Source organism: Olea europaea, chromosome 18 (genome assembly GCF_002742605.1).
Source record: "Olea europaea var. sylvestris chromosome 18, O_europaea_v1, whole genome shotgun sequence".
Lineage (NCBI taxonomy): Eukaryota > Viridiplantae > Streptophyta > Magnoliopsida > Lamiales > Oleaceae > Olea > Olea europaea.
The window spans coordinates 31,192,487-31,206,715 of NC_036254.1; the positions used below are offsets into that span (position 1 = coordinate 31,192,487).

At 33.4% G+C, this 14,229-nt stretch overlaps 2 protein-coding genes across 2 annotated transcripts; both read left to right on the top strand.

The window, feature by feature from the left end:
- Positions 1 to 897: 897 nt before the first annotated feature.
- Positions 898 to 5,150, top strand: LOC111368157 (14-3-3-like protein B). Its single transcript, XM_022989392.1, has 4 exons — positions 898 to 1,576; positions 4,166 to 4,288; positions 4,514 to 4,630; positions 4,864 to 5,150. The coding sequence occupies exons 1-4, from the start codon at positions 1,094 to 1,096 to the stop codon at positions 4,921 to 4,923; spliced, it is 783 nt and encodes a 260-aa protein (XP_022845160.1). The 5' UTR covers positions 898 to 1,093; the 3' UTR covers positions 4,924 to 5,150.
- Positions 5,151 to 7,988: 2,838 nt separating this feature from the next.
- Positions 7,989 to 8,845, top strand: LOC111368158 (classical arabinogalactan protein 4-like). Its single transcript, XM_022989393.1, has one exon. It carries the CDS (start codon positions 8,156 to 8,158, stop codon positions 8,522 to 8,524), a length of 369 nt encoding a protein of 122 aa, XP_022845161.1. The 5' UTR covers positions 7,989 to 8,155; the 3' UTR covers positions 8,525 to 8,845.
- The last annotated feature ends 5,384 nt before the right edge of the window (positions 8,846 to 14,229 follow it).

A 14,229-nucleotide genomic window follows, 5' to 3' on the forward strand; every position in this document is an offset into this window, starting at 1 on the left:
ATTTTCTTGGAGTGCTAATTTTTTTCTTGTTACACCCTAATTATTGCAGTTAGTGACTTAGTGTGCTTGCTTTCTTTTTCAGTTTCTTCCTGCAATTTTTTCTTCTAATTTTCGTCTCTTTTAAGAGTTCTTGTGGCTTGTCCAATTCGCAGGCTGCTGTTGTTTCTTCTTCTTCTTTTACATCGTTTTTCTGGCTTCCACAATCATTTCTGTCCTCGTAGATAGACTGATGCGACATCATCTTTGCTTGCTTCCTACTTTTGGCTTCGCCTGTTTCATTTTTTTCAACTTCTGAAAAGCTACTAGCTTGGTACTGCCTTTTCCTTTATATTGCTGCCTTTTATTTCATCATCATTCTTCAGGAGCTTCTCATTTTGAATTTAGATTTGTAATCATAATTTGATTTCGTTGTCCTCTTTTATAAATTTTGAGGTAAGATCGACATTCTTATAAGTAATTAATACTTCATTTTATCAATAGACAATGTTGGGGTCAAAGCCAACCCCGCCCCCATCCGTCCCTCCTCCCTCCCTATACTATATTCGAATGAAGGCAGGTGGAGACTTGCTCCTTATGAAAAATAGATTTAATCACCGATAATACAATTCAATTCAGTACACTAGTCCCTGTTTGAAGGGGGGAGGGTGGGGGGACAATGTTGGGGTCAAAGCCAACCCCACCCCATCCGTCCCTCCTCCCTCTCTCTACTATATTCGAATGAAGGCAGGTGGAGACTTGCTCCTTATGAAAATTAGATTTAATCACTGATAATACAATTCAATTCAGTACACTAGTGCTTGTTTGAAGAGGGGAGGGGGGTGGAGTTTTCAAATAGTAATTTTTAAAGAATGTGCAATTAATAAGATTAATGGAGCCCAAACATTGCCCAGGGCTCGATTTCACTAGAGGACATGAAGTCCTCCATCTAATGGCTATCGTTCGTAGTGCCCCTTGAAAATATCCTAAATCCCCTCCACTCCTCACATTTCAAAACCACCAAAGCCCCTTCACACTTTTCCCCTCAGATCTAATTCACATTCTTCCTTCCCCCTGCATTTCCTTTTTATTCCAGAAATCCGGATCACCAACCATCATGGCGGCGACGGCGCGTGAAGAGAACGTATACAAGGCAAAACTGGCCGAGCAGGCGGAGCGGTACGAGGAAATGGTGGAGTTCATGGAGAAAGTATCAGAGTCTTTGACGGAGAACGAGGAGCTGACTGTGGAGGAGAGGAATCTTCTGTCAGTGGCGTACAAGAACGTGATAGGAGCGAGGAGGGCGTCATGGCGGATCATATCGTCTATAGAGCAGAAGGAGGAATCGAGGGGGAATGAGGACCATGTCAGCACAATCAAGGATTACAGATCTAAGATTGAATCGGAGCTTTCCAATATTTGCGATGGAATTCTAAAGCTGCTTGAATCTAAGCTCATCGTCTCGGCATCTTCGGGTGATTCGAAGGTGTTCTACATCAAAATGAAGGGGGATTATCATCGGTATTTGGCTGAGTTCAAAACTGGTGCTGAAAGAAAAGAGGCTGCTGAGAGCACCCTCACAGCCTACAAGGCTGCTCAGGTCTGTTTACGGTACATATTTATGGAAATCAGATGCAATTTTTCAAATTTTTGCTAATTTTGTTTTCACTAGTCAATGTTGAGTTGCACTTTATAATGAAATAATTTATAACTGCCAAAGTAATATTTGAATATGTATGAATCTTAAATAATTTAGAATTAATTTCAAGGAATATATGACAATGAATGTATCATTTATTTAGAGTCCGTTTGGTACATATTAATGTAAAAATGAGAATGAACAATATAGCCATTATGGCCCCACACAAGAGATAGTGATTCAAATTTGGTGGTTTGATGTGATGGATAACGGTCATATTTTTCATTTTAATGAAGAAAAAATGGAAAACAAATGGGTGCTTAGCCTCCACTTGGCTCCCATTAATTTTAATTCCATTATATTTCATTTTTGTCTCTCCAATTTTCAATCACATAATCTTCTATAAATTAATATTACACGTAAATTGAAAATTTTTCCTTTTTTTTTTCAACCACTCATTTAAAAAAAAATAAAAAATTCCATCCATTTTCATTTATACAAAATGGGTCTAGACGGGGGGCTTAATTTCTAATTAAGTAAAATTGGATGTTAGCATATATTGACGTGAATTATGAAATGCATTCTTAAATTTTAAATTCTAATTAACTTATAATTAATGACATTGAAATCAATAAATGAAAATGAATATTAATTAAATAAATGTGAATGTTAATTAATTGAGAATTAATAATTCATATACCAATAAAAGTAAACAGGTGAAATGAATCTTTCAAATGTACATTTACATTGATGATAACTAAATAATTAAATAAATTACATACATATTGAAAAACGAAAAGTAAAGTATTATTAAAATAATTGAATTATAATAAGACTAAAGTCATCTAAAAAATGATTCTCATTTCATGTGATACTTAATATATTATAGGTTTTATTGAATCTTGAGATTGACTTGTGATAAATTTAACAGTTTATTACCAAAAATCTATATTTTTCAGAAAAATAATGTTTACCTATTTTGTATTTACTAATTAATGTTGAAAGAGTATTGCACATTATTCTGTAATGCTTTATAAGTACAATGAAAGTAATATTTAACCACATATTCACCATTTTGATCTAAATATGATAGAAATGTGAACATCTGTAAATAAAAGGCTCATTATTATACATGCAAGTAAATAGTAAAATACACTTAAATGTGAGTATTAGAATTACAATTAAATGTATAAATGAAGATGAATGGCAAATACGATACATGAATTAATGTGAATGTTAGTTAATTTAGAACTAATACCAAGGAATACGTACGTGAAAATGAATGTCAAATCATTTATACTAAATGAATATAATTTAATTTTCAATTTAGTGAAAATGAATGTTAATTAACATACATGAACGTGAATAATGAACTGCACTCTTGAATGTAAAATTCTAATTAATATTAATTATATGAATGTGGATATTAATTAATTGAGAATTAATAATAGGGACATAGACCGAAATACTAATTAAATGAATGTGAATACTAATTAAATGAATGTGAATGTTAATTAATAGAGAATTTAATATAGGGAATACGTGCATGAAAAAGAATATTGTAGTATTTATTACAGTTTATATATTAAATACATATTGAAAAACGAAAAGTTAGGTATTATTGAAATAATTGAATTGCAGTGGGACTATAATCATCCAAAAAGTGATTCTCACTTGATGTGATATTTAATAGATATATGTTCATTTGGTGCTATACATACATTTCATCCTAAAATCAATATTTATGGACTGTTTTCCAGGAATTAACCATCAACCCTTTCAATGACATTATAGATTTCCTTTGTATATTATGTATGTTAATTGGTGAATGGATAATTACCCATTCGCAATTACTTGAAGCCTCTAATGTTTTTTTCCCCATCTCCTGGCAAACATATTGGTTTTTATGTTTAAGTCTTAACCTTCTAAAATCTATATATCCGATGCCTGCTACTCATCTGTACACCAAATTTGATTATAAATCCCATTTTACCTTAAAGAAAATGATTTTTTTTTTTTGTATATATATATATATATATATATATATATATATATTTTGGGGTATGTGATACTGTGTAAGGCACTAAGGTAGATCTAATGGACGGATGAAAAAGGATTCATGGAAGTGGCTTCAAATTTATTGGATTGAAAGTTTACTGTAATGTTGTATTTACCTTTGGGGTAAGTTGTTTGTGTAGATAAAGCACGAGGTGTTGGGACAAAAAGAAATCTATAAATTGCTTAAAGATTTGTCAGCCATTTGTTGTACGCAAATTTACGGAAACTTAACGTTTTAAAATTTGTTGTCATCCTTGGTACTTCAAGATTCTCCTGCCCAATCTAATACTGTAGTATGTTGTCTTAGATAGGGATTCCTTACGTTGATTAATCTGCATATGGTGCTTAATTATTAAAATTTTGTCTGGTAATTCTTGTGTATAAACGAGCTAACGAGTTTCTTATTTTTTATTTTTTTACAGAGTATGTAGAGATATGCTTATCATCTTAATTTCCATGTTTAAAATGAGTTTGTGCTTCTTGCCTTTTCAGGACATTGCCAATGCAGAACTTGCGCCGACCCATCCAATTCGACTTGGACTGGCTCTGAACTTCTCTGTGTTTTACTATGAGATTTTGAACTCTCCTGACCGTGCTTGTAATCTTGCGAAACAGGTAAGTCTACACCTATATCCTTTGTTTAGAACTTCATGAATTAGAGCTTTCCTCGCCATGCTTAAAAGTTACTAGACTTGCTTACTGGAAAATTAAATTTTATAACTTGAAGAAAAAAGTAAGTTCTGTCTCATTGTGGAAGCTTTGGTTCATGGGTTCACCTTTCCGTTTTAGACTTCATCGTGATCAGTTTTATGATGCTAGTTTCTTCCCTACTTTGGCCAGGCCTTTGATGAAGCAATTGCCGAGTTGGATACACTAGGCGAGGAGTCCTACAAAGACAGCACTTTGATTATGCAACTTCTTCGTGATAACCTCACTCTATGGACCTCTGATATGCAGGTATTCATTTATGTAGGACTCAGTGTTACATGCATGTCAACATTTCTTTCGATTTATAAACTATCAGCGCATTTTTTTATATGTAGTACTTGATATGACCAAACTGTAACCATTGTTGCTATCCAACCAGCCTTACCAAACAACTATGGTTTCACATGCTACAAACTTCTCATTTGGCATTTTGTTTTCTTTTCTATGGTATTTGATTTATCTCTATATGGGTTCTGCTACAGGAGGATGGAGCTGATGAGATAAAAGATGCTCCAAATCACGATGATGACCCACAACAGTAAGGGTATTCGTCCTTGAAGGAGATTTTCACTTTCTATTGGTTGCTTTTATTTGGGGAAGCTGATTTTATTCCTTTCCCTGCTATTCTGGATTTTATTCTTAGAAAAGTTCTTTGTTACTGAATTGTGCTTGATTGATATAAATGGCTCTCCCTTGCAGCCTCTTTTAATTGTAATAATTTGAAGTGAATAGTTACTTAAATCGATAATAGCACCATGATTCTTTTATACTCGGTGCATTCACGTTAACAAGTGTACATATTTTAGGGTAGAACCAGCATTGGACATTTATTTAAAAAAAGAAAAAAAGAAAAAAAAAATTACAACAACAACAACAATTAAACAAAACAAAAATTGATGATGGTCATAAACTTCCTTCATCTAACACCACTCCACTCCACTCCACCACCAAATCGCAACCTCAAATCCACAATCCACACCCTTTCGTCCACAAAAGGGCCACCCATATCTGCAAAGTTAGTGCTGACCAACACCCAGACACCATTTTGCTAGCAATGGAAAGCATGATTCATCTAAGTTAGGGTTGAATGTTAAAGATGAAGAGTAAAAAAGGGATGGCAAAGTCGATTCAGCTGATTATATCACGAGTTAGCGATTGAAGGATTGATAGTAACTGGAATTTGGGGAATGCTAAGGCTTTACAGACTAGAGCTCCCGCCATTGTCAGCATCGTCAATGGTTCCTTCATAACGACAACAATCATGACCTTGGTGGATTGACGATGATGTTTGATAGATTGGAGGTGGTGGAGTTGGTGGGGGTTGTAGCCTGTAGGGGAGGTGATTCTGCCTCTGGCAATTGGTGGTGAATAATAAAAAGAATTTTAAAAAAAAAAAAAAAAAAAAAAAATCTTAAATTCTGATTTTTAAAATGACAGTGTGGTTTTGAGAGATGGGGGTAAATTTGGGAAGAGTTGAATTAAGTGATAGGATGAGATGGTAGAAGATAACTGGAAGGTAGGATGCAATATATAACTGATTTTGAAAAAAAATAAAAAAAATCTTAAATTCTGATTTTTAAAATGAAATTTTTTCCACGAATGCATCTCCCTTTATAAAAAGAAACGACTTTGCTATATGTACATCGATCCCCCTCACATGGGGACGAGTCCAAGCATTAAATGGGCTTGGACCTCTCCCCTCAGGGGCGGAGCTAAGAATATTTTTCGACACGGGCATAATAAAGCCGAACTTTGAATTTTTGACTATGAATTTAATAATGATAAAAATATAAAACAATACTACCGCAAACTAAAAATGATATAGCATTGTTCTATGAAAAAATGTCATCAAGAAAGCTCAATATAGGCCAATTACCTTGCAGTTCAATTCACATCATCCAATTACTTAAAGCAATTCAATTCACGTATCACAAATACTGGAAGCAAAAATAGAGCTATTCGCTAAGCAATTCACGGACACAGTGGTAATAATACTGGAAGCAAAAGCAATTCACATTTCACAGAGCAATGAATTCACTGAGCTAACTCCATATACAATACAAAACAAATACATGATTATGATGATTTTACCAAAATAAATAAATAAATCACTAGTCTGCTGCTAAAGAATTGAAATTGAAATCAAAATCACCTTCTTCGGTTCTTCTGGGCTCTGGCTTCTTCTTCTTTCGTTGGGCTGGCTGGAACTGGAAGAAACAATAGCCGGTTCTGCAATTCAGGTGGTGGTGACGGTTGGCGGTTAAAGTTGCGGTGGGGGATTGGGAATGCTAGAGTCAGGGGCCAGAGATTTGAGCCCCTAATTTAGGAGATGCCTGTAGACAATGGATTGGAATTGGAAGTCGGCGAGTCGCGAGAAGGGAAGCGAGAGTTGAGAGAGGCGATTCATATGAGGGAGCAAGGGTTTGGTCTTGATTTCAGTTGAAATGAAGAGCTTGATTGAATGAAAACGGGTTAATTGAATTATGATTTCGGGTCTACGTCAGTAAACGGGTCATGGGCTGTAGGCAATTGAGCTTCTATTTGGGTTGGAGACTTGAACAAGGCTAAACAAAATTTATATTAAAAAATTAATAAAAATTTGGGTCTACTAGAGCCCAAAAGTTCAGATGCCCGTATTGGACTTAATGGGATTCCGCCCCTGCCTCCCCTCGTGTGAGGGGAGTGTGTGTAGAAGGGTTTGCCTTTCATTCCAATCTTTCAAGCCTTGAAATATGGCCAAAACTCAAGTGTTAAACTCGACGCGGGTTTCAATCTTTAACATCTGTCAAATCTCAAATTATGAACGAGAACGCGTCCAATATTATTGAAGAATCTTCCGATCCATTTTCGTTGGGAGTCAAGATGCTATCAATTTCCGTCCATCACGTTGGGTGTAGACATTTTGTTAAAATCTATTCCCATATAGTTGGCAAATAGATAATAAAAAGAAACTTCTTCCAACATTAAATTTCCCATTTGACTATCATTAAAATAAAACTTTCTTTTCCTCAAACTTATTTTTAATTAGACATTTTTACAAAAATTATTTTGCACATAAATTGAAATTTTTTCCTTCTTTTAATCACATATCTTTCAAAAAATTACTATTTTAAAATTCATCTTTTTTAAAAGAAACTATTTTTAGAGGGTGTTTGACACCCATTTTTATAGAGAAAAATGAATTTTAGAATAGTAAATTAACGGAGAATGTGTGGATGAAAAATAACGAAAACTTTTTTATTTATATATAATATTATATTAATAAAAAAATATGTCATTAAAAAGAAAAAAAATATATATTTTGATAAAAATGAAAATCAAATGTGCTTAATAATTGTCTAAGGAGGGCTAAAGTCGAGAGCAAGAGGGCCATCATTTGTACTGTAATCATCATTCAACATGCCAATCACAACGGTCACTAAAAATTTCCCAACGTTCAAATTCCCCAGATTAACATTAACCTAAAAGTAACAATCACACGCGTACGGCTTGGATCAATTTCGGTTATTCGTCAAATGGTTAACACGTTGAGTTATCTACTTTTCTCTGTTGCTGAGTTGTCTATCAATGAGCAGAGACAATTTTAACCCCATAAATAATTTTTTGTTTCTCTCTCATTGAAGATCCCTCTCTCTCTCTATATCTCTGTGTATATATAAGTCTCCTTCTCCAGTTATCTTCCAGTACTAGAGCCTCTCTCTCCATAATTAGCATTTCTACAGTTATATACTGTTCTCTCTCTATTTAGCAAAATTCCAAGTATTAAGGGACAAAATGGCTTACTGTAAATCAATGGTGGCTTTGGTTTTTGCATTGTTGGCTGCAATAGCTTTAGCTCAGGCTCCAGCCGCCACGCCAAAGGCATCTCCGGCAGCGGCTCCCGTTGCGTCTCCACCACAGGGAGGTGCTATTCCAACTCCGGCACCAGCCTCAGCTCCTACAAGTTCATCACCCTCTGAATCTCCATTGCCTTCTCCTCCTGCGCCTCCCACTCCTGGTGCACCCACCGCTACTCCTCCATCTATCGCCTCCGCACCCGGTGGCGCCGCTCCTAACTCCTCACCCAACGCCGCTGCTTTTAACAGAGTATCGATTGCTGGATCTGCAGCTGCAGTGTTGTTCTTTGCTGCTTTTTTGCTCTAGACCTACTGATCTAGTTCGAAATATTCACTTTTCCGGCAAGCATGAAGATTAGGGTTTTGTTACTGTTTGATTATTTAGTTTTACTTTTTGTGTGCTCTATTTTTTAAATATTCTTTTTTATTTGAGTTTTGCGCTTTTGTTCATTAAATCCATTGGCTTGTTACACTTTACACATTGTAGAGATCTCTGTCTGTTGTGCTTAAAAATAAATTAATGTCTATTGCTGGAAAAGTGTTCTATTTTAAAAGTTTTGGATTAAATTGCTAATTGAGAAATGTAAGAGGGATCAATCATGCAACATTTTGAATTATGATTCTATTATTAGCAGCTTGTATTGCGGGGAAACAGATATCACGTGACGTGACAGCTGTTTTGGAATTCCATGTGCTCCAGCGCAAAAGCTGCTGTGCAACAAAATAAAGTGTACTTTCCTTCTCGAGGATTGGCGGATCTATAACAATTATTTTGTTAAAACTATCATATATAATTTTGTTATATGTATTGACAATATTCACCAAATGATAAGATTGTATATATGCCCTTTTCACATACATATATTTTGCATGTTGTGTTCCCGCGTCGCTTATGGAGGTGCTTCTCAAGGAAGTAGTCAGTGACGGATCTGAGATTTTGAGTGAGCACGGACAACTATCAACGATCGGTTGCAATAAAACAATAAAAATTAAATATAATAATTATTTTGTTAAAACTAACATATATAATTCTGTTATATGGATAAACAAATATTAACTGAGTGACATAGTAGTTAAGTTTTGTATAATTCAAAGAAAGAGAGATCACATGTTCGAATCTCCTTTCTATTTGCATTAGTTTTGATAAAAATTGTAAAACTAGAAAAGTTGTACAATAAATTGGTTTGGAAGAGATTCAATCCCAAAACTTCCAATTTGTAAATGGAAACTCTAACCAAGTGAGCTTCAATAGATTTTAAAAAATAAAATAAATTATCAGACATATAATCTAAAACTTTTATCTATTGTCAACAAAAAAATTTGTTCCTGACGAATTCAGCATGCGAGGCCGTTGGTGCTAATTGGGTGCTAAATCCACCATTGGAAGTAGTAGAGAAATTGAAAATGAAATTTGAATCTGATTTTGAATTTCTTAAGTAACGCCCTTAAGTGCATTTTTTTTTTTTTTTTTTTTTTTTTGAATTTTTTTTAAAATATTTTAATTTAATACAGAAGCCCCTTGCTTCGCCTTTCTAACTGTAGATAAAGAATTTTATTTATAACCAAAGAATTAGGTCAAATTTCATGACCCAATTACTTCTTAAAAAATTGTTGAATCAAATTAGAAAACCAAACTTTTGCTGGACGAAATACCCAAGCGATCACGTGGTATGAACATTGTGATCGCATGGTACAAGAATTTGAGCAGCTGTAAAACAGCATACAATTGCTGCGATTGTAGCTTTTTTAGTTTTGAAGTATTTATCAAATAATTTCAATTCAATAGAACATTTCCCTAAAAATTATTTTTCAATTCGAATGGAAAGGTTAGTAATTTTGAATTTAATGGAAAAAATAATTAAGAATACCATATATGTTACCTATGCTTGTTTGACTGTTGTTGCTTTCTAATCTAACTCATAAAAAAGGCAAAATGGAAATGGGATGCCCTGATTCGAAGTCCTTTGAGGTAGGAACTGTATATTCAAAGGGGTTTAATTTAAATTTTTGTAAATAAAATTATGATGCGTATCGAGATTTGAATGTATAAATATATAGTGACAAGTGATAACATGATAAAGTTGTAATAGTAACAATTTAAAATACAACCATGCTAATCTGCTCATGTGAGGGCTTAGTGGATGACGTCGATTCTAGCAAATCCGTAACAATTATCCCATCTAAAATTGGAGATCACATAGCTCCTGCTTGATGGTTATTATTTCGGGAAAAACAATATTTTGAATACTGGTTTTGAGGAAAATGTGTGGTTGAAAGTTAGGAGTTTTTTTCAAATTTACGTACAGAATATTTTATTGTGTGAACATGTGATTTAAAATGAATATGTAAAGAAAAAGGCAGTGGCATAATGTTTCTAGAGTAAAATTTAATCTCAAGTGATTTCCTTTAATCTTGATTATCATTTGATGTATTTGTTATATGTATTGCTTATGATCGATTTTGTAGTTACTAGTCGGTGGAGAATGTACAAACTGATTGTTGAGACCTGCTCGAAAATTTACCATTTTATATATCTCCCCATACACAAACCAAAATTATTACCTTTCTTGATTATTATTCCAAAGCTCATGACTGTCCAACAAAGTTTTGATTTCAGACCATGCAATTTTCATTTTTGTATTTTCAAGATATAACACATTTTTCCCCAAAAATTAAAATAACAAACCAAAGTGGGATTCAATTCCCACCATTTTTCCTACTGTTCTCTTTATTCTTTCATTTTCTTCCCTTAACAACTATTTCACTAGATTTACTTCAGCAAAAATGCTAGCTGCTATGGTGATTGCAGGAGTACAAGTGGCTATTTGTATTTTCATGGTCCTCCTCCAATTAAAAGGTTCTCTCAATAAAGTGTAAAATTTGAGTATGATGGTCTTGCAAACATTTAAAAGTGAAGTGGCTTGAATTGAGTCTCTGCTTAATGAACTACATTTTCAACTACTAGCACTATGATTACTCTCGTGTGACAATATAAGAGCTAATACTTAACTATCAATCCTATTTTACATTCTCCAAAAAACCATATGAAAATTGTTTGTCATTTTGTTTGAGAGAGGGTCCTTCAACAATGAGACACATTCCATCTGAAGAACAATTGGTTGATATTATGACAAAGGCCTTGCCAACTCGATTGTTTCTTGACCTGAGAACCAAGCTCAAGATGTTGCCCAACTTGTGATATTGAGGGAGGACGTTAGAAAGAATTCATTAGGGTTTACCAACATTTTCTATATTTTTATATCTATTTATTTTATTTATCAAGAGAAAGAAGTATAAACATTTTTAATCGATTATACTTAATTTTGATATCAATTTTTTGTATATGAAAATACATCTAAAACTCTATATAGTTTACCTTTTCTTTTATTAGGAAATTATAAATTAAGAGAATATATATTCTTTCGGCTTACTGGCGCAAAATCCCCCGTTGTCGAATATCTCTCTATTCTTTCATTTTGGCAATAAAATCCTCCTATATGACCTTTGATGTGCAGAAGACTTTATTTTCTTTCGCTTTCTCGATAAAATCTTGTAAAATGATTAATATAATCTCATATTTAAATAAAATAAACAGAAATAATAAAGAAATAATTTCAACCATTGTCTCAAAATTTTCAAAAAAGTGCAAACGAATAAATAATAAAAAATAAAAGATTGAAAAAAACCTTCTTCTTTTCAATCTTCCCTATCTCCTACCACCACCTTGTTTCTCCCATCTCTCTCTCTAATAAATTAATTTTTTTCTACCTTAAAGAACTGGACAATACCTGTTTGAATTTGGTTTAAAGATTGAAAGATTTGGTTAAGTATAAACTTGAAAAGTGATTTTGTGTCAATTTCCAATCAAATATTCAAACTGGATTCAATAGTCAAATTATAAAAATAAATAAACTAACTTGTTATTCTCGTCGAGTAAATCATCGTAGTATATTTGGAATTTCAAAATTAATTCTGGATGAAATAGAAATTATAGTCCAAAATTAGTAGGAAAAACGAGGAGAGGAAGAGGGGGAAATCATATAGCATTGCAGCTCAGGTGGCAGGCTAGCGCTAAGTGAGCGGCAAGTTAATGACAAGTGGGCGTAAAGTTTCAATTGAATATATGTCTCTAGCGCTCGAGCGAAAGACAGCGACAAGCTAGTTACAACAAGAAATGAGTCCCTTTTTTAAGGTTGCTAAATTTTGTGGCTTGTTTCTTCACTCACAACATTCCTTGTTTATATATAGGACCATTTGGATATCCATTATGATCATATATTATTTGCATTGAGCATTATATCAAAATCTCTTACAAAAACTTTCCAAAAATCATTCCATAATTATTTTCTTGTAGAGAGAAAAAATTCTTTCGAATTCGCTATTGCTTGTGGTTTGAAGTACTTTTATCACAAGTTTCACCCATTGTATCTTGAAAAATAAATGCCATAATTCGTTAGCACCATTTCAGGACAATTTTGTCTTAATAAAAACATGTTAATAGCTTGTCTCAGATTTCTTTTTCAAATGGAAGAAGGCAATAGAAAAATTAAAAAAAAAAGTCTATTTTACATTTTGAAGCAAACTTTGTTGAAACTGGTTGTCATCAAGAAGCGTAAGATCTCCAGTGATGCATCGAGAAAGGACACCTCTAAGAATGCCAAAAAGTTTAAAGGCAACCGTTACAATTGTGAAAAAGTTGAACATCATTCAAACGGATGTTGAAAGCTGAAGAAGACTACTCAAGCAAACATGGTTGAAAGAGATACCCTATTTGAAGGGGTTCAGGAAATGAGTCTATCCGAGATTGTTTTTGAACGCAACACAGATGGTAATCCAATGAATTGGGGGGTCAACACTGGTATTACCAATCATATTTGTGCAGATAAGACTGTGTTATCAAACTATCATAAATTGAGAGGAGAACAATTGTTTATGGGAAATTTTGCAAGTTCGAAGGTTGAAGGACTTGGGAATTTCACATTGAAAATGACTTCTGGGAAAGAACTAGTCCTCAATAATGTTCTCATGTGCTTGACATTCGCAAAAACCTAGTTTTGGGATCTCTACTTGGCAAGATTGACTTTAAACTTGTATTTATATCGGACAAGTTTTTACTTACCAAAAATGATATGTATGTTGGTAAGTGTTATCTTAGTGAATAAATGTTCAAAATGAACATCCTAACAATTGTACTAAAAAACATTATGAATAAATATTCTATTCATCTTATATGCTTAAGTTGGCTTGTTTATGGTATAATCTATTAGGACACATTAACTACAAATCTATGCGCGAACTTATGAATTAAAGTTTAACTTCGGCGTTTAAGATTGATCTTAATCATCAATGTAAAGTATATGTTGAAACAAGATTGGCCAAGACACATTTTCACTCTATTCAAAGGAACACGATACCTTTAGAGTTAACATATAGCAATATATGTGATTTGAAATTGGTCAAACTAAAAGTGGTAAGTAATACTTTATAACTTTCATCGATAATTATACAAAGTATTGTTATGTCATTCTACTACGAAGTAAAGACGGAGCCTTAGATATATTTAAGCATTATAAGATGGAAGTTGAGAATCAACTTTGGTAAATGAATAAAGAATATTCGTAGTGATAGATATAAAGAATAAAGGGGCACCATTGTGAGCATGAAATTATTCATCAAACAACGACAACTTACCTCGATCGAATGATGTTGCTGAATGCAAAAGTCGAATTCCTAAAGAGATAACGAATTCAATGTTGTTAAGTTTGGATTTACCCCATAATTTGTTGGGAGGAGGCTATTTTTTCGACAAATAGCATTCATAACAAAGTTTTCCTTAAGAAAAAATGGAAAAACTCCATATGAATTATCGAAATGTCATCATCCATTCTACCAACACTTGAAAGAGTGGGAATGTTTGGCTAAGGTTGAAGCCTAAACAAGTGAAAAATTGATCCTAAGACAATTGATTGCATATTTATTTGATACATCAATAATAATAGTGCATATTGTTTC

Excerpts from the sequence above, each read along its gene's own strand:
- LOC111368157 (XM_022989392.1), top strand. The coding sequence starts at position 1,094 with ATGGCGGCGACGGCGCGTGAAGAGAACGTATACAAGGCAAAACTGGCC. Across the intron at positions 1,577-4,165 it reads CAGCCTACAAGGCTGCTCAG|GACATTGCCAATGCAGAACT; the intron begins GTCTGTTTACGG and ends TTGCCTTTTCAG. Across the intron at positions 4,631-4,863 it reads TATGGACCTCTGATATGCAG|GAGGATGGAGCTGATGAGAT; the intron begins GTATTCATTTAT and ends GTTCTGCTACAG.
- LOC111368158 (XM_022989393.1), top strand. The coding sequence starts at position 8,156 with ATGGCTTACTGTAAATCAATGGTGGCTTTGGTTTTTGCATTGTTGGCT.